Source organism: Odontesthes bonariensis, chromosome 11 (genome assembly GCF_027942865.1).
Source record: "Odontesthes bonariensis isolate fOdoBon6 chromosome 11, fOdoBon6.hap1, whole genome shotgun sequence".
Lineage (NCBI taxonomy): Eukaryota > Metazoa > Chordata > Actinopteri > Atheriniformes > Atherinopsidae > Odontesthes > Odontesthes bonariensis.
Genome location: NC_134516.1, coordinates 12336054 through 12355607, shown reverse-complemented (window position 1 = coordinate 12355607; position 19554 = coordinate 12336054). Strand labels below are relative to the sequence as shown.

Below are 19554 nucleotides of genomic sequence, written 5' to 3'. Positions count from 1 at the left end.
CACCTGTTCTATAACTAGGGATGGGAATTGTTAAGAATTGAGCAATTCCGGTTCCATTATCGATATCGCTTGTCGATTCGGTTCCTTATTGGTTCTCATCCAGTTATATTTAGCACAATATATAACTCTATATATCTAACTCTGCCTCACGCCTGCAGTCTTTGTCAACTAAATGTTAATATCAGATGGAAATTATTCATACAGCATGTCGCTAACATTACAACAGGGCTCTGAAGTTTTGAATGCAGGCAAGAGTGACATCTCTTCCCCTTTACATTCGTGCAAAGTAATTGTATGCTGTGTGGTCAAATGTTTCAGCATGTTGGAGGTATCTCGCCCCTTTGATGCGATCAAAGCTCTGCATGTGTTGTAACTGGCCTTAGTATTGTCCTTTTTGGTGAAAGATAACCAAACTTTGGAGCGCTTCTGCCTCGACGCCCTTTTGGAAACATTCTGAGCCAAAAATATGAAGCGTGAACATGAGGTCATCGTGTATATAAACGGGATCCTTAGGCAGGCGGATTAACGATTCCACGGAATCGACCTACTGGGCGCCGGTTCTCGATTCCCATCCCTATCTGTTACACTGTCCAAACCTCCTCTTGTCTTGCTGGTGAATAGTCACTTATGTCCTTTGAGAGCAGAGTTTATGGCTTCACGCAGCACAGAAAGGAAGCCTGCTCTCTCCTCTCCTCGTTCTGTGGAACAAACCCAAGAGCGGCAAGGACCCTCCAGGACAAATCCATGGCGCATATCTGTGAAAACAGTTTTTTTTTTATTTAAAGACATACCACTGGAGGTCAGCGACAGCATTTCATTTTTAGCTATTAAGACGCAAAGCCACAGTATACAAAGTACCGTATCATTTATGTGGTAAAAACTTACACTGGGTATGCATGATCTCTCTGACAGTCAGGCTGGTAAGAGCCACAGAGGCCAGGAATGTGTATGTGCTTCGGTGAGATGGCACAAAAGGTGTATGCTGCACATTTTTCCGCGTCAACACCAAAGCATCGTTAAACAGGAACAGGCCCACATCGGACACCTGCTCATAGGTCCTACCCATGCATGAACACAAGGGGACACAACACCGGAAAAAGGATGACATCATTACTTAACAATATACCGCCATGTTGCATTTTAAAACACACACACACACACACACACACAGTAAATGTCGGGTTTCGCCATTTACCACAATAAGCAGGGCAATAATAAAATCCATAACTGAGCTTAAAGTTCTGTTGTTTTGGCAGGTGTATTTTGTGCAACGTACGTGCGACTACAAGCGCATTGCCAGGCGAAGACAAACGAATGATCAAGAGACATACACAGAAATGGAAAAATGAGCTGTTACTTTAATGAGTCTGGAATCTGTTCATCAGGGCTCCTGAGCAACACGGCATCCTGAGTCGTCATTAACCGCCTGTTTCCTTCGCTTAGGCTCTATGCGCACACAAAACACAACCAATGCGTCACATGCATTTGGTTGAATCTACAGAACAGGCAAAACATTTGAGAGAGGGGTGTGCGTTTTCCTACCGGACAGCCCTGAATCTTTCGCTGCGTTTCCTCCATCAGCCCGTCTCTCTCTGAGCACTGCTTCAACTGAGAAATTGTCACACAGCGAAACGTTTTGCACATTTAATCCAAACTGCTGTTAGGAGGTAAAGTCAACCAAAACGGACGAAGGTATCTGCATGGCATACAGCTCTGAATGTGTGCACGGGTTCTACCTTTTGTATGAACCGTCTGAATTGGAGCATTGTGTTGAGGGCACGGCAGAGGTGTGTGTGGTCTGGGTGGTCGGGCTGTGTGTGTAATGACATGACTTGAAGGAGAGTCACATACTCCTGTGTTCTCCACACTGGGCACAGCAACAGCTCCTGGAGGCTTCACAAACACACACACACACACACACACACACACACACATTAATTCTAGATGGAGATGGCGATGATGTACTGGGGATGCTCAAAAAAAAGGAAAGAAGAGTTACGGCAACATTTGAGCCGTTACCTCAGCATGTGTGTTGCGAGAGTTCTGTCGGCGACCTTCAGGAAAGCCCGAAATGCTGGTTTTGTCTCTCTGCACTGACACACAAAGACACAACCCCATGGAATGATAACATTATGGTCCTTAAATATGGTGTAAAATGCTCTATCCTTTCACACCTTCCCTTTTCCTGCAGATAGCAAAATCAGATGGAAAGAGCACATCTCATCAGGAATTGCATCTACGTCGATTCCCGAGACTGAAACCAAATTGAAAGTTTTTGCTTTGATTGACATTGAATACGTTTTTTATTTTTAACAGTTGATCTTTATTGAGACTCACTTGACAATGCCGACTAGTATTAGCATTTAAACTTTCAAATTGAATCAAAATAAAATCATATTAATGGTGTCTTTTAACATCTGTTTAATGGTTGCTTGGCCATGAATTTCATTTATCAAAAAGTGGCCACAACTCAAAAATCAGAGTTTATCTGCTCTATATTAGTGCTGGGCGATAAAATGATAACGATAGTGTAATGGTATAATTCAATGTCTTAACCATTTGTCTCTTAATTATCACCGAGACCACATCCTGCTCTAAAGTGTGAGACATCCCCCCGGGGGGTGTGGTAAGGTGGCGTTGAAACAATAGGCACCCAGAGATCAAAGCCCCTTCCTCAGGTATAAATCAGTGGGGTTACATGGCACTGAAAGGATCGGATTAAGGGCTAAATTACAATAAGACTGAGTTATTAAGTTCACGTATACACCTTAATCGGACAAGAAATTGGATCGGATTACTCGTGATCGGATTAAGACCCCGAGATAACTCGGTTGAAAGTCAAATAAAACGTGCTTGTAGACAGTGAAGCACGTGGTGAAGTAGACTTTGTGTTCTGCGCATGCTCGAGATTTTTTCCCGGGGTCTTGAACCGGAAGTCGGAAAGAGACGATATTACTGTTGGTGTCGCCGCCGTCAGAAAGAAACAAGCAACGCGATGGAGAATGCGCCGTTGTGCATCGCGTTTGTGCAATAAGCAGCTCATCAAAAACGAAATGTAGAGGGACGTACCTTCATCTTGCTCTTCATTCACCATTTTCTCGAATACCTGAGTTTGTTGTTGTTGTTGCTGGTGGTGAAGCGGTCAACCGGAAGTGGCTCTATTAGCAATAGTTGAAATGGGTACAGCGCCACCTATCGTACCAGGGTATGACATGCTTTGTGCCAATGATTCGATTCATTGACCACCATATATCCAAGGATAATTACCCTTGCTCAAATAAGGAGCATAACCCAACTATAGCTATAATCGAACAGGACACAACAGAGTCTGCTTTATCCAGCGCCGTATGACAAAAAAATCTAAGAGACGCCGTGATGTTATAAATACAGTAACTTATTGTATTGCAAAAGACATGCTACCAATAAGCACAGTGGAAAATAAGGGGTTCAAGTGGATGCTAAAAGTTATGGACCCGATATATATCGATATCGACTGATATCGAAAAAAATATCGTGATGACTTTTTCCCCATACCAGCCCTACTTCTATATGCAAAGGCAGAATATGGGCAAACATGTTTTATGTTTGGTCCTGATTTGCACTGATATAAAGAATACAGATTAGTTTTATTGATTGAATATTCTCAGTGGTGAAAACCAATGTCCCTTTCGAATTGGCCAAAGACTTTCACTTCAGTGTATCAAACCTAAAGGTACTTCTTGAGTATTGTGTTGAAAAGTATTAAGTTTAAAGTTGAAGAAAAACTGCAGAAGCAGTTTGAGGCTTCTTGAAGGATATTCCAAAGCTCATTCTTTGAATGCTGCCTGCATTTTTGTCCTGTGCTCAGTCGGGATGTTCCTAAACTGCTTCAATATTGCTGAGGTCCGGGTTTTAGTGGAGGATTCTTCACTCCACAAGACCTGTTGCCACTGATTTTCAGCCCGGCTCTTGGATCATTTGGCATGATTTAGCCCCTTCTCCCCATTTCCCATCCTTAAGAATGACTTCTTGACAGTCACCCTTTCTTGGAGACCATTTCTGATGAGGCTTCAAAAGTATAGTGGATGAATCAACTGTAACCGATTTAGTGCAGAAGTAGAAATGCTGTGCGAGTGAAGGAAATGTTCACCCCTTAAGTGTTGAAGGAGGACACAAACTCACAGACTTTACCTTATCAATGGTCCGGAGGGCAGTGGTGTAGTTGTTTAGGTAGTTGGTATAGACTCTCAGTTTTAAGCAAAGCTTTGCAAACACATCTCCGACACATTGCTCTGCACCCCACTGCTGCAGCCTACTCAGCAAGTCTGCCTGAAACATCCTGCAACACACATGCAAACACACAATTGCCACATTATGGCAATACAGGGGGACAATAAAGCAGCACCACAAACTCGAACAGGGTCATGTTTACTGTGCAGCATCCTGTTCAGGTCTAGGAACTGAAGAGACCAGTTGCCGGCCCTTTGGGAGAGGAATGCTGTCCCATTTCTGTGTAATGTAGGCTTCTGGCTGATCAACAGTCCTGGGTCTTCCTTCTAGTATTTTGCGTTTCACACTTCCCCAAATGTTTTTTTAGTTGGTGAAAGGTCTGGACTGCAAGTAAGCCAGTCCAGCATCCAAACTCTTCTGATATGAAGCCATTGCAGTAGATGCAGCGTGCAGTGGAGCATTGTCTTGCTGAAATTTACAATAATGCATAAGGTCTTCCCTAATACAGGACACGATCTGGATTGGAGCATATGTTGCTCTAATAAACTGTGCATACTGTAGCATCTATGTTCCAATGAAACCTCCGGATATACTGGCCTCTATTAGCAGATGTAACTGACAGCTGATTTTAAGTCCTGTGTATGCAACCTGTCAAAAAACTTGTGGTGAGACTAAACACTTTTTGACATGTGCCTTTCAAGGACTGGTATCAGAGGCATGGGGAGGGGTCAAAGTTGATTTACCTCTAAGCCAGCAAGGGATTTAGTCATAGGTGTAACCGGGTAATATACACTATATTGCCAAAAGTATTCACTTACCCATCCAAATAACTAAATTCAGGTGTTCCAATCACTTCCATGGCCACAGGTGTATAAGTTGAAGGACCTCGGCATGCAGACTGCTTCTACAAACAATTGTGAAAGAATGGGTCGCTCTCAGGAGCGCTCAGTGAAGTCCAGCGTGACCATGATAGGATGCCACCTGTGCAACAAGTCCAGTCGTGAAATATTTGACATTCAACAAAGCCTTCATATAAGCTCAAGAACAGTGCTTAGAGAGCTTCATGGAATGGGTTTCCATGGCCGAGCAGCTGCATCCAATCCATACATCACCAAGTGCAATGCAGAGCGCTAGATGCAGTGGTGTAAAGCACGCCGCCACTGGACTCTAGAGCAGTGGAGACGCGTTCTCTGGAGTGACCAATCACGCTTCTCCATCTGGCAATCTGATGGACGAGTCTGGGTTTGGCGGTTGCCAGGAGAACGGTACGTGTCTGACTGCATTGTGCCAAGTTTAAAGTTTGGTGGAGGGAGGATTATGGTGTGGGGTTGTTTTTCAGTAGCTGGGCCCTTAGTTCCAGTGAAAGGAACTCTGAATGCTTCAACATACCAAGAGATGTTGGACAATTTCATGCTCCCAACTTTGTGGAAACGGTTTGGGGATGGCCCCTTCCTGTTCCAACATGACTGCAGCACCAGTGCACAAAGCAAGGTCCATAAAGACGTGGATGAGTGAGTTTGGTGTGGAAGAACTTGACTGTCCTGCACAGAGTCATGACCTCAACGCGATGGAACACCTTTGGGATGAATTATAGCGGAGACTGCGAGCCAGGCCTTCTCATCCAACATCTGACTTCACAAATGCGCTTCTGGAAGAATGCTCAAAAACTCCCATAAACACTCCTAAACCTTGTGGAAAGCTAGCCCAGAAGAGTTGAAGCTGTTATAGCTGCATATAAAACCCTATGGATTCAAAACGGGATGTCACTTAAGTTCATATGCGTGTAAAGGCAGGTGAGCGAATACTGTTGGCAATATAGTGTATCTCTCAGCACAAGGGTGCTTCTCCAGATGTGCAAGTTGCAAGTTCCATAGGAACTAACACACTAGGCTTTAGAACTGAGGGATTATAACAAGCAGTTACTCTTTTGTCCAGATGATGCAGTATCCATGATTTCCAAAAAGATTTTCATCTTCCATTTCATTTTATCAGAGGTTTGACCCACAAAAGATGGCAGCATCTGTGGATCATGTTCACATGTAGATTCCTCTTTACAGGATAAATCTTTTCTTTAAATTCTTATTATTGTCATCATATCACACACAAACAATATAAACAAAATATCTTGTTTTCATCCGATTATACCAGCACCGCAAACAGCAGGCAAATGTCAACAGTAAAGCAATGAAAGCTATGAAGATACCTTGACTGGAGTTGACTACAAGCCCTTGTGTTTCCATAACTTAAACGAATGTTTCATGGTATTCATCTAAAATGAGCGGCTTTACCTTGAGGAACATTATTCCACAATTTGTAAACACAGTTTTTTTGCAAACTGTCAAGCCTCTGCCAATCTTTCCTTCGGACTTTTTTTATGCCCAGTCATGTCACTGATCTGTTGACGATTTACATGTTCGTCCAGCTGTTTTTAATACCAAATACCTTTTTCATTCATTTTTTTCCAAAATGTTTTGTATTTACCTGTTTAGCTGCAGAATTTGGGTAACAGGACTGAAGACAATCTGGATGTCAGCATAGCTGAGGATAGCTCTGTTGGAGTTGAGAGCTGCTGTTAAAGGCTCATGGTACACCTTCGACACAGAGAGAGACGCACATCAGTGAAATATGTTTGTTATTGACAGTTATTGTCTTCTCTTAGACTCTCTTAAAAGGGGAAATATGATGGAAACATCCCCTTTTCTGTGCTTTTAGAGCACATATTTGGGGCGTGATATAAAAACCCAGCATTTCTGCTTTGTATTCTTTCGTTTGGAGACGTATAACTCAATAAGCCAGGTTTGCAGAGTAAACTTAATTCACTGTGCTCAAACTTCAGCCCTGCTTACTCTCATTTTTCCCCACTCGAAAAAATTCTGTTGTAAAACAGATAAAAACACAATTTTCTAAGGTTCCCCGTTCTCAATAAGTTTTCATCGAATGTTGTCCAGACAGCAACAGATGACAAATTAAAACTTTTCATTAGTGATTTTTACCTCGATGTTTAGTTTTTCCAGCTATCAAATTAAAAAAAAAATCCAGGTTCTACCTTCACCACAGCGCTCAGCCTCCCCAGATAGAGACACTCGCTCTGGTACAGCTCTCTTGCAACTTCGCCTCTCCAGTCTAACGCCGTCTAAATGCAGAAAGAAAGAATCCATCCGTCGAGTGTTCGTGCTCAATCTTCCCTGAATGGAAATGTTCTATGAGCGCAAACCTGTGGCAGCTCAGGCATTAGGCTGGACATTCGTTGTGTTGGAGACAAATCATCGTCTGCTGCGTTTCTCTGTTCATCCTCTTCGTTACTCGCTCGTCTCGCCTCGTTCTTACTCCATCTTGTCAGGAAGACGGACAGAAATTCCAGAGGTCTGGTCTGAAAGTGTGCGAGCACAGATGATAGATGCTTTTCATTTTTTAAATGACAGACCCATTTTTGCCCCCCTATTGCTGAAATTTCACTTCTACATTTCACTTCTTCTGCATTTCAAAAAGCTCCCACCTCCTCTTCCTGTCTCGTTAGGGCAGTGAGTCCTTCTGTCAGTGCCTCGCCGAGTTCTTTGGACACACAAAGGTTGTCAAGGCAGGTTTTCTCCCACAGGAAATAACCTATACAAATACAATCACATTCTTTAGAGAGTTAACAGGGCACAGATTACACCCACGTGTTTAAACTTAGCATCAGTCCATCTCTGTATGTCTAACTTTTAACTCGGAGGATAAGTGAAACCCACCCAGAGCTCGGCCTCTGGCCTGCAGGCTGGCCAGCTGGAGCTGGGGCTCCAGGGAGCTCCTCAGCTCCCCCAGAGCTTCTTCCATCCACTGAGCCTGTCTGCACCAGCTCTGCAGCACACTGTCGCACACATACCGCAGCGCCGGAGCTGCCGGCTGCTGTTCAAAGCGTCTGTTGCACACATCACCATCCGACCACTCGCCAAGAACTGAATTGGGTTTAAAAAGAGGAGGAGAGCAAACATGTGTCTTGTGAATTTTACAAGATGCTCCACACTAATTTCACATGTGTTGCTGGGTACTTCCATCTACTGAACGACAACACGGGTGGTTTCCACAGTAACACTGTAGATTGTAGGTCAGACTGTATAAGCAGCTATTGAACTTTGACTACACTAAGTTTAATAATGAGCTAAGCAGTCAACAGACGCACCGATGTGAAATAAAATGATGACATATTGTTAAATAAGAGGGGCTTTCCCAATCTGAAGAGTGTGTTACTCACTGTTCTGGAAACTTCCAGTGGCAAGACCCACTGGTGCCTGGACCTCCAGACCAGTGAGAGTAGAAAGAGTGCGAATGAGAGCCACTCCTGATGCTGCGAGGAGGTGACAAAGAGGCAGGGAGTTTATGTAAATGAGGAAATGTAAGTTAGAAACAGGAGTGTGTGTGTGTGTGTGTGCGTGTGTTTTAACACATGTGCTACCAGATGCAGCCAGTGGGCAGAAGATGTCAATTCCACCTCCTTCTTCTATTGGTGCCACCCAGCCACACAGTTTTTCCCAGAATTCTCTGTAATCGGGGCTGAGCACAGTCGTCTCCGATAGACTACTGCCTGAAAGTTCCCGAGGATAAACATGGAATTAAATCTATATTTTAATAACTTTAGTCTGTGTACAGTGTAAAAAAAAAACAAAAAAACATTCATAAAATTTGAGCTTTTTATGAGAAATTACATCTTTTTGTTGACACCACCTATTTTGTCATGTCCCTCGTGGCCTTCGATGAAAGTATACTTAAAATATATAAAATAAAAAAAGTCCATGCATTTTGATATCAAACGAAAACATTTATCTGTGCTTAATTGTTGGTGATATTTTTTTTCTCAAAATGAATTGATAATTATTAACCAAAATCACATTATTTAGTTCTGAGTGACCACTCAACCCCATTACACAAATGATTCCCCCCCCCCCACTTAAAAAGAATGGTACGATCCATATGAGCATGTACATCAGGAAGTGACATCACTCAAGCCTTTTGGACAACAGGACACCAAAGACAGGCTTCATTTACTTCATTTTAGTAATTTTTCTTGTGATATTGTGGTCGTCAAACTCAATGACACAACACCGTCACATGAATAAAAAATAGAAAACTATTCCTTGGGAAAAAAGCATTAATAAGTGCAGAGTTTATTCTAATATATATGTTATTAGTAAAAGTGTATATCGTGTAAAAAAAAAATATATATATATATATGTATATACATATATATACATACATATATACATATATGTACATATATATATACATATATATATAATGTTATAAGGATACATGTTATTAAGATCAAATCAAAGCCCGGAGTTATAGAGCTGGAGTGTCCAACAGTTTCACAGTTAACTGCTATCAGGGGAGATTCCAGGTAGCAGTGTACCCACACATTAATGAACAAAAAAAGGATCAAGATTCACCATGAAGCAGGTGAATTTCCTCTGTTCCTCCTGGAGCTAGCAGGCCAACTCTCTGAACGGGCTGCCTCGACGTGGCCCTTTCCACCTGGTTGAGCAAAGCTGAGAGAGTCCCTCTGTAGTCATACAAGACCACGATTATGCTGGCCTTCAAACCACTCAGCACCAGCTGGATGAAACACCAGAAGATTGGAAAGGGAGAAATGTTTGTTTCATTTGCCCTTTGCGTCGTTTCATCTTAAACAGCATTTTCTTTAATCGTCCTTTTAATGACACAGAACAACTGATTTCATTTTTACCTCATAGGCAGGAATTTTGTTGGAGACAAGTATTAAAAGGGTGGGAGATGTCCAAAGACAGGGGGAGACTGTGTGTGGCAGTGAAGATCTACAGGTGAAGGAGGACAGCGATCCTCTAGCTTTGGGCAGTCTTTCACTGGACGGAAATATCATGCATGCAATGCAGTGTGAGCACATAAAACTGAAAAAAACAGTATAATTGTATAATACAAAGAGCATCAACAGTTCAAATGCATGAGAACTGTGTTGTTTTTTTTTGCATAGAGTTTGATGGGAAGAAAAAAACCAAAACATACCTTATGTCTGAAGTTTGAAGCTTCAGCTAGCAGCTGACTATCTTAGCTTAGCCTAAAACACGGGTTGAATTAAATATCTATTTCTGCATAAGTTGTAGAATGATTTCCTTTCCAGTGGTATATCAGACCAGTGTATTTCTAAAAGTCTGCACTCTCTGTGTGCTAAATATCAACAGAAGGTTTACTAATAAGCAAAAACTACCCAACAGCAACGCCACGATGTATAGTTTTATATATAGAATAATATCAATATTACAACAACAGTATTTATTACAAATCTTACTGGCTTACACTCCATTTCATGAGAAAAAAATAAATATATATCACCTGCCAACGCTGGAGGTCTGGACTCTCTCTGGGTTCTGGGCTGCACTCATTGGTTGCCCCCTGTCCAGGCTGAGAGAGAAGCTGGAACACCCGATCCTCCTTGGAGGCCAGGAGAGGGACGGCCAAGAGCTGAATGTTATCCCCGAGCCAGGCCTTCCCGCCTGGCTACTTCCACCTTTTGCTCCATTTAACTTTGGGTTACTGCCCCACGCTCCCCTGCTTCTCAAGGATAGTCCTGAAAATGTCAGAAAAGTTCAATTCAATTCATTTTTATTTATATAGCGCCAAATACAACAAATGTCATCTCAAGGCACTTAGATAGTAAGTCCAATTCAAGCCAATTGGAATTCAATTAATTAATAATAATAATCATAATTCATAAAATAATCCAATTTGTTCATATAGAGCCAATTCAAAAACAATTTCCTAGCTAAGAAAACCAACAGATTGCACTGAAAACTTTTTGTTTTTCGGTCCAATCTCCCGGCCTGAGCGTGCCTGAGGCGACTGTGGAGAGAAACGACTCCCTTTTAACAGGAAGAAACCTCTGGCAGAACCAGACTCAGGAAGGGTGGCCATCCGCCTCGACCAGCTGGGGTTTGAGAAGACAGAAAGGGGGGGGGGGGGGGCGCAGCGGCGGCGGCGGCACTGTAACACCATTCAAAGGATATCTGTTGGAACAGGGAAACACGAGTTAATGACCACAATAATATCACATATACATAAAGAGAGTAAAGTGAGGAAAGGTGTGACAGATGAGGCCCCCCAGCAGTCTAGGCCTATAGCAGCTTAACTATGGGATGTTTCAGGATTACCTGAGCCATCCCTATTCAAGGTAAACACAAGAAACTTGTGCTAACGAAAAAATAAATAATAAAATAAAGGACCAGACTCAGTGAGTAATTCCCTATACTCCCTATATAGATCTGCTCCTCACACCACAACAACCATCTTTTTACAGCCACAAGCTACCTCAGCCTCTCACCAACTGCACACCAGTCACAGCGGGGTGGGGATGCAAACCCTGGTTCGGGTAGGGGGTAATGAAAGTATAGAGGGTGCCAGAGGTGGAGGCAGAACAAGACACACTAGCAGATACACTATCAGATTCAACAGACCTAACTATAAGCTTTATAAAAAAGGAAAGTTTTAAGCCTGGTCTTAAAAGTGGAAAGGGTGTCTGCTTCCCGGACATTTACTGGCAGCTTATTCCACAAGAGAGGGGCCTGATAACTGAAGGCTCTGCCTCCCGTTCTACTTTTAGAAACTCTGGGAACCTCAAGTAAACCTGCAGTTTGGGAACGAAGTGCTCTGTTAGGTAAATATTTTACAATGAGATCTTTAAGATATGATGGAGCTCGGTCATTAAGAGCTTTATATGTAAGGAGAAGAATCTTAAATTCTATTCTGAATTTAACAGGGAGCCAATGAAGAGAAGCTAAAACTGGAGAAATATGATCTCTCCTGTTAGTTCTCATCAAAACTCTGGCTGCAGCATTTTGGATCAACTGAAGGCTTTTAAGAGAATATGTGGGACAGCCCAATAATAAAGAATTACAGTAGTCCAATCTTGAAGTAACAAATGCATGAATTAGTTTTTCTGCATCACTCTGAGACAAGATGTTCCTGATTTTAACAACATTACGAAGGTGAAAGAAGGCAGTCCTAGAAACCTGTTTTATATGCGAGTCAAATGATAAGTTCTGGTCAAAAATAACTCCAAGGTTCCTCACTGTAGAACTAGAAGCCATGGAAATACCATCTAGAGTAACTATATAGCCAGACAGTTTCTCCCTGAAACGCTCAGGTCCAAAGATAACGACTTCAGTTTTGTCTGAATTTAGAAGCAGACAGTTCTGAGTCATCCAGGTCTTTATGTCTTTAAGACATGCTTGTAGTCTGACCAACCTATTGGGTTCATCTGGTTTTATAGATAAGTACAGCTGAGTATCATCAGCATAGCAATGGAAATTTATGCCATGCTGTCTAATAATGTTACCTAATGGAAGCATGTATGAAGTGAAAAGAATCGGTCCAAGCACAGAACCCTGGGGAACTCCATGACTTACTCTGGTGTGTGAGGAAGATTCTTCATTTACAAGAACAAACTGAAATCTATCAGATAAATATGACTTAAACCAGCCTAATGCAGTTCCTTTAATCCCAATAACATGTTCAAGTCTGTGTAATAAGATACTGTGATCGACCGTATCAAATGCAGTACTGAGATCCAACAGGACAAGCACAGACACAAGTCCGCTATCAGAGGCTAAGAGGAGATCATTGGTAACTTTCAGCAGTGCAGTTTCTGTGCTATGATGCACTCTGAATCCTGACTGAAACTCCTCAAACAGATTATTTCTGTGTAAGTGATCACAAAGCTGAGCTGCAACTATTTTTTCAAGAACTTTAGACATAAAAGGGAGATTGGATATAGGTCTATAATGAGCCAACACTTCTGAATCAAGAGTAGGTTTTTTAAGTAAAGGTTTAATTACAGCAACCTTAAAAGTCTGAGGTACATATCCTGTCAACAAAGACAGATTGATCAAATCCAATATGGAAGTGTCAATTAATGGGAAAACCTCCTTGAACAGTCTAGTTGGGATTGGGTCTAAAACACAAGTTGATGGTTTAGAAGAGACTATTGCTGTTGTTAGCTCAGAGAGATCAACTGGACAGAAGCCGTCTAAATACAAATCAGGTTCTAAAGATACTTCTAAAGCTGCTGTACTTGATGATACATCACTGATAATAGTGGGAAGGACTCCATCAATCTTCTTTCTGATAGAAACAATTTTATTAATAAAAAAGCTCATGAAATCATCACTGCTCAGAGTTAAAGGAATAACTGGCTCAGCAGAGCTCGGACTCTTAGTCAGACTGGCTACAGTGCTGAAAAGAAACCTGGGATTATTCTTATTCTCTTCTATCAATGATGAATAATAAGCAGTTCTAGCTTTACGAAGGGCTTTCTTATACATTGTTAAACTATCTTTCCAGACTAACTGAGACTCTTCTAAATTAGAGGAACGCCACTGTCTCTCCAGCTTTCTTGCAGTCTGCTTTAAAGCACGCAGCTGTGAATTATACCAAGTTACATGTAGTAAGATTTTAGTCCAACACAGCAGTAAGGCAGGAATCCTATTTGTAACAAATTACGAACTGATATAAACGGCAAGTTTTGTGGGCCTAAAATTACAAAACAACCGCTACTAAAATATCACTTTGTTACTGAAAAGGTTTCATTTTCCGTGCTTTGCTGTGACGCGAAGTGTATGAACAAGAGGTCCATGTGCTGCGAATTTCTCAGTCTCAAAGCTGAACGTGTCACACATTTCTGAATGTGTGTCAAAGAATCCATGCATCTTACCTTGTGCTAAATTGTGTGTCTAATGTTTAGTTGGGGATCGATTCCAGAGAAAATTTATATATATGTATATATTTTGTACTTTATTGGTAAATGATGTGTTGTGTCGTGGAAGTTGAAGAAAAATATGCCACCACTGAACGAGAGTATAAAATCCAGAAGATAATCATCACAAAGATGGGATGCAATGACTTTATACCAGATAAGGATTTAGCAGCCAACACTGGTACCAGAAGAGCAGACAAAATTGTTTTCGGACCATCTGAGGGCGATCTTTTTGTCTGAATTTTTGTTTTGGTTTGGTTTATAAGGACATTTGATAAAACACCAAGAATGACGGAAGAAAATCTACCAAAAAAAATCCATTTCATTTTGACTCACTCTTCTCCTCCTGGAGCCCGTCTCTGATTTTTTTCCTGATACTTTTCTCCATCCTCCTCTCTTCTTCCTCCTCCGTCAGGCACGTGCTTCGTTGGTTGAGGGTCCCATAGAGCGCAGTGGCCTCCCGTGGAGTCAGGAAGTCCAACGTGGAGACACAGGTGACATAGTGGTTCTTCCATGCGCCAAATTGCCTTTCTCCAGCGGTGTAAGGAAGAAACCAGCCTCTTCTGATACACCGACCTGCCCAGAGACAGTCCTGGAGAGAAGAAGAGGATTTTGATTTTTTTTTTTTTTTTAGAAATAACCCAAAAACTACAATCTTAAACACCCCTAACCTGCTCCGCTAGGATCCTCCAGTGCCAGCTGACTTGGGCAGCCCTACAGAGGTCCAGCGGGGACAGAAAGGACATCACATACAGAGATAGAAACCGAGGTAGCACCGCAGTGAGGTCCACTCGAGTTACCGGAACCGTCGCAATCAGCAAATCCCTGCAGTACCTGCTCAAATTGTCAAGACGTTTTCAATTAAAAATAAACTCAACCTGAAGGGTTTCAGACTGAGATTACACGAATATGCAGAGAAAACTTTGCAGAAACGGTCTTACTTTAGTTGCGACTTGGCGGAGCGTGTTAGCAGTGAGTGCAGCAGGTGTTTCCGCTGGGTGTCATTCCAAAGGGCAAACCAGTGCAGCACAAGGCTCACCCGCTCCTCAAATAACTGGGAGGAGATGAGAAAGAAACATAAACAAAACCGTGTCTACTTACAAATAATATGGAATGCTTAAGCATCCTTTTGAATTATTAAAAAAAATAAAAATAAAATGCACAGCCATAAAAATAATGTATTTACACATTTATTGAGTTGGGGGGGTTAGACTATCTGAACAGATAAGAGCAATGAGGGAATTATTGGTGAAGTTGCACATGATTTTACAAGATGTGGATTTCATCAGGATTTTTTTTAATCAGATATATCCACCACGAATTGATCAAAGAAATGTAACATTTACAAAACAAGGGATTTACGGTTCATTCATTTATTCACAAACAACTCATTTCCACCCTTTGATCTGGCAGGAAAATAACAGCTGCGACTGACCATTTTTGCAGGACTCCATTTGGATTGGTGGAAAGAACATGTCCACATCGCACATATTTATCCATCCATCCATTATCGTCAGCTTATCCGATGTCTGGTCATGGAGGCATCAGGTCCGAGGGGGGGGGGACCAAAACATCCCTCCTTCCTCCAGCTCCACCTGGGGGAGATGTTCCCAGCCCAGATGGTATATGTAATCCCTCTAGCGTGTTCTGGGTTTACCCCAAGGCCTCCTCCCAGTTGGACGTGCCCAAAAAACCTCTAAAGCCTCGTTTCCACTATGCAGTCCGGTACGGGTCGGTTCAGAACGGTTCGCGTATTTCAGTGTTTCCATTACCACGAAAGCGTACCGGTCCCATGGGACCCATTACCATTTCTGTAACCCTTCTGCTTGGGGTACCGAGCACACAGGACCGGTTACAGGCTCTGCTCTCTGTTGTTGGTGAGGAGGCTGTGCAGCAGGAGCTCGATGGCGCTGTGCAAAACGAAAAAGTTTTCCAGCTGATTGCCGCAAAAATGGCAGAGAGTGGTTTCAACCGGACCGCGAGCCAGTGTCGCATTAAGCTGAAGAAGCTTGGAGGTGGCTCGAAATTATGGATGTTATTTGTTATTTGCTATTTACGCTTCGGCACGCACTCCGCCCACCCGAGGGTCCTCTTTGTACAGTGGGAAGGCAAGCTGACCCCAAAGCGACCCGACCCGTACCGTTCTGAACCGACCCGTACCGCACCGATACGAAGTGACTCGAACCGTACTGACAGGCTTAAAAGGAGATGACCAGGAAGTAACCTAATCAGACGCCCAAACCACCTCAGTAATTGGGTTGAATTGGACTGTATATATATTCAACGTGCCTCGAGATGACATTTGTTGTGATTTGGTGCCATATAAATAAAACTGAAATGAACTGAATGGAATTGAGGAGGTCCTTGCACTGCCCGATAATATCCTCAGTTCAGGTCAGTAGTTCTCCACTCGGGCCTTTCCCTTTCTGAGTCGCCGAATGGTTTGCCAGTACATCTTTTGAGGCCAACTGAGAGTCCTTCTCCATGACCTCGTTTCTCATACCCGCGATTTTGCTTCCGCAACCACCAACACCGCAGCCTTTTTAGCCACTCTGTACCAGTGAGCTGCTTCAGGTGACCCATAGGACAACCACGCCCTTTAGGCATTGTTCTTCAGTTTGGTGACTTCCCTCACTGGTATCCACCAGTGGGGTCCTTCGATTACCATCACAACAGGCACCGGTGACACCCTGGCCACTGCTTCTGGAATTACATCCGGGGTGGATGATCCATTCGGATTTAATAATCTCCAACCTTGCCCGGTAGGCGAGAGAAACTCTTCCGGATGGGGAGTTGAAGATATCACGGACGGGGACCTCAGCCAGACGTTCCCGATTCACCCTCACTACCCTTTGGCCTAAGGTGGTCTGGTACCAGGTACATTCATGAACCACCTTATGCTCGAACATGGTGATTGTAGTAGCCAATCCATGACTACATACACACACATACACGCACATTTAGGTGTTGATTTATATTGTCTGTTTGACATTGACAAAAGACTGCCTTTAGAACGCTTGCACATGCACATTAATTCAGGAGAAACATTACATTTAATATAGAACCGGGTTGCTTCATCACCTGTAACTCACCCATTTTTTTTTCAACTATAATTCTCACACTAAAATACCCACATTTGTTTGCTACAAATTGCATCCATCTAGGACCCTGTACAAATATCACAGACCTTGTGTTTTAATGTCACCCCAGTAGTGGGGTGGGTTGTAACACTTGGAGAAATGAAGCAAAAACAGAGGCCACACCATAGAATATGCTTGAAAAATAGATGTATTAGAATAAAAGAACCATCCAGAACAATGCATGTCTCTGTGAAACTCAAACACACTACGGTTTTCTCAAGAGTGTGTGTGTGTGTGTGTGTGTGTGTGTGTGTGTGTGTGTGTGTGTGTGTGTGTGTGTGTGTGTGTGTCCACAAGAAAAAACTTTGGTAACAATATGAGTGTTTAAAGATGCTCCCCTACATTGGGAACATCACTGGATCCCCGGTCTCTCAACAGCAATCTGCTCAGTGTGACTGACTTGCCCTTCTCTGAAACCTCATCAGATGATCAGATGATTTTATCGGTGGAGTTTAATTCGCCTGCCAAAAAAAACCCCATCACATTTTCAAAAAATGAAACGCTGGTTTCATCTGAAATAAACAAAACACCATTTTATCTGAGCGTGACCTTCCTTGTTGTTTTTTTTTTTTTTTAATGAGTGCGAGAAGGGAGGATTTATTCCCACCTGTTTCAAATCAGGTTAATTGGGCTTCACCTCGACTTCGACGTGTCAGCGTACTGACGTAATTCATTATGAGCGTTCAGCGTGTTCAATCTCCTTTAGCCGACCACAGCACTGACCTTTGGAGATAGTAGACTTCTGTACTAGCTAATTTATGCACAATAGGTACTATATCATAGTAATGAAAATGACTAAGAAAAAAAAAAAGACTTCTCAGGATGAGCTCTATGCACAGCTGACCTGCAGGTTGCTCCGTTTGTTGTGGAGGGGCGTCCAGCTGCTGAAGAGGGCCTCGGACCGCACCTTGGGGACTCTCTGGGGTTCATAGTCTGTCCCGTTGAGCTGCCAGCGCTTCACGGAGTGCGGGCTGGATCCCAGGCTCGCCTCCATGCATTAGCCGAAGATAACCCCTCGTGTTCTATTTAAAACTCCCAAAAAATACTCCCGTTAGGTTTAGTTTCCCTTCAGTTAAAGGGTGCAACTGCGCTGCTTTCCGCAGCCGGTAACCTTAGAGACGCACCAACAAAGGGATGAGCGCATTCCTTCACACAGCCCATCCCATAATCGTGACTGTTGCTAAGGAAATGGGTTAAAGGTCGAAAAAGAAGAAAGTAATGATGGTTAATAATATACAATATACAAACAGCGGACTAAAAACTGCTTTTTTCAACTGAGGAAAATCTCCAAACTCAGGAAAATGGAGTCACAAAATGATTTGGAGCTGATTAATGCATTTGTGTCTTCGCGTTTGGATTATTGTAATAGTTTGTTTTCATGTCTAAACAAGAAGGAGCTGTCTCGCCTGCAGTTAGTGCAAAACTCTGCAGCGAGAATTCTGACCCGCTCTGAGGACTCACTTAACCCCTATTCTTAAAGCTCTTCATTGACTGCCAGTTTCTTCTAGGATACATTTTAAAATTTTGGTTTCAACTTTCAGAGCATTGCAAAGGAAAACCCATTATTTCCTATATGTTTTTCAATACCCCCCAAGCCATGTGACCTAGTGACTCCAAACCAATGCAGACTAGTTCTCCTATGTAGTACCAACCACACACACCTTTTTGTACACCGATTGAATGCACACTCTATTTTATATTAATTTCTTTAAACGAACTTTGTTTTGTTAATTATATTTTTGTTTCAGATCTTCCTGTAATAAAAAAAAACCAAAACCTTACACTCAAGATGATCTCTAGACCAAGCCAGACAACAGTTATTTGTCAGATAGTTCAATACCAAGTTTATTTGCCTGTGAGAGGCTATAAAATATGGCGGTGAAGCCACCAAATAGGAACTGCGTCGTCATCTCAGCAATAAATAGACATATCAAAACAAAACCTTGCACTTGGACAAGGCACAATTCTCCAATCTCTCCATAAGAAATGAATGGGATTCTTACAAAAAATAAAAATAAAGATAGTGGATGCAAAATATTATTTCATACAGAGGTGTGTCTTATCAGTGCCACATAGCAGCACAGTTCTACATTGGTCTGGGGTGTTTGGGTTCCATAACATGGAAGCTATTGAGCAAAAAGCTGTTTTCCACAAGAAATTAATGGAATTCTTAAAAAAAATAGAGGATGCAAACTATTACTTCATATTGAGGTGTCTATGGTTGGTACTACATAGGAGAACTGTTCTGCATTGGTTTGGAGTCACTAGGTCACAAGGCTTGGGAGGTATTGAAAAAAAGAGACCATTCCCTATAGGAAATAATGGCTTTTCCTTAAAATAAATCATATAAAATAGCATGTGCATACAATTGATGTAAAAAAAAAAAAAAAAAAAAAAAAGGTGTGTGTGGTTGGTACTACATAGGAGAACTATTCTGCATTGGTTTGG

The 19554-nt window shown here is 42.3% G+C and overlaps 1 protein-coding gene across 1 annotated transcript; it reads right to left on the bottom strand.

Annotated features, from left to right (window-relative positions):
- Positions 1-612: 612 nt before the first annotated feature.
- Positions 613-18100, bottom strand: ect2l (epithelial cell transforming 2 like). The gene is made up of 21 exons (XM_075477108.1): positions 17951-18100; positions 14908-15020; positions 14638-14800; positions 14303-14558; positions 10552-10786; positions 9929-10064; positions 9633-9798; positions 8642-8770; positions 8441-8533; positions 7938-8144; positions 7706-7812; positions 7424-7579; positions 7256-7342; positions 6691-6800; positions 4171-4318; positions 2020-2093; positions 1737-1893; positions 1543-1608; positions 1358-1446; positions 886-1058; positions 613-755 (listed from the first exon to the last, which is right to left on the bottom strand). Exons 1-21 carry the CDS (start codon positions 18098-18100, stop codon positions 622-624), a joined length of 2949 nt encoding a protein of 982 aa, XP_075333223.1. The 3' UTR covers positions 613-621.
- Positions 18101-19554: the final 1454 nt, after the last annotated feature.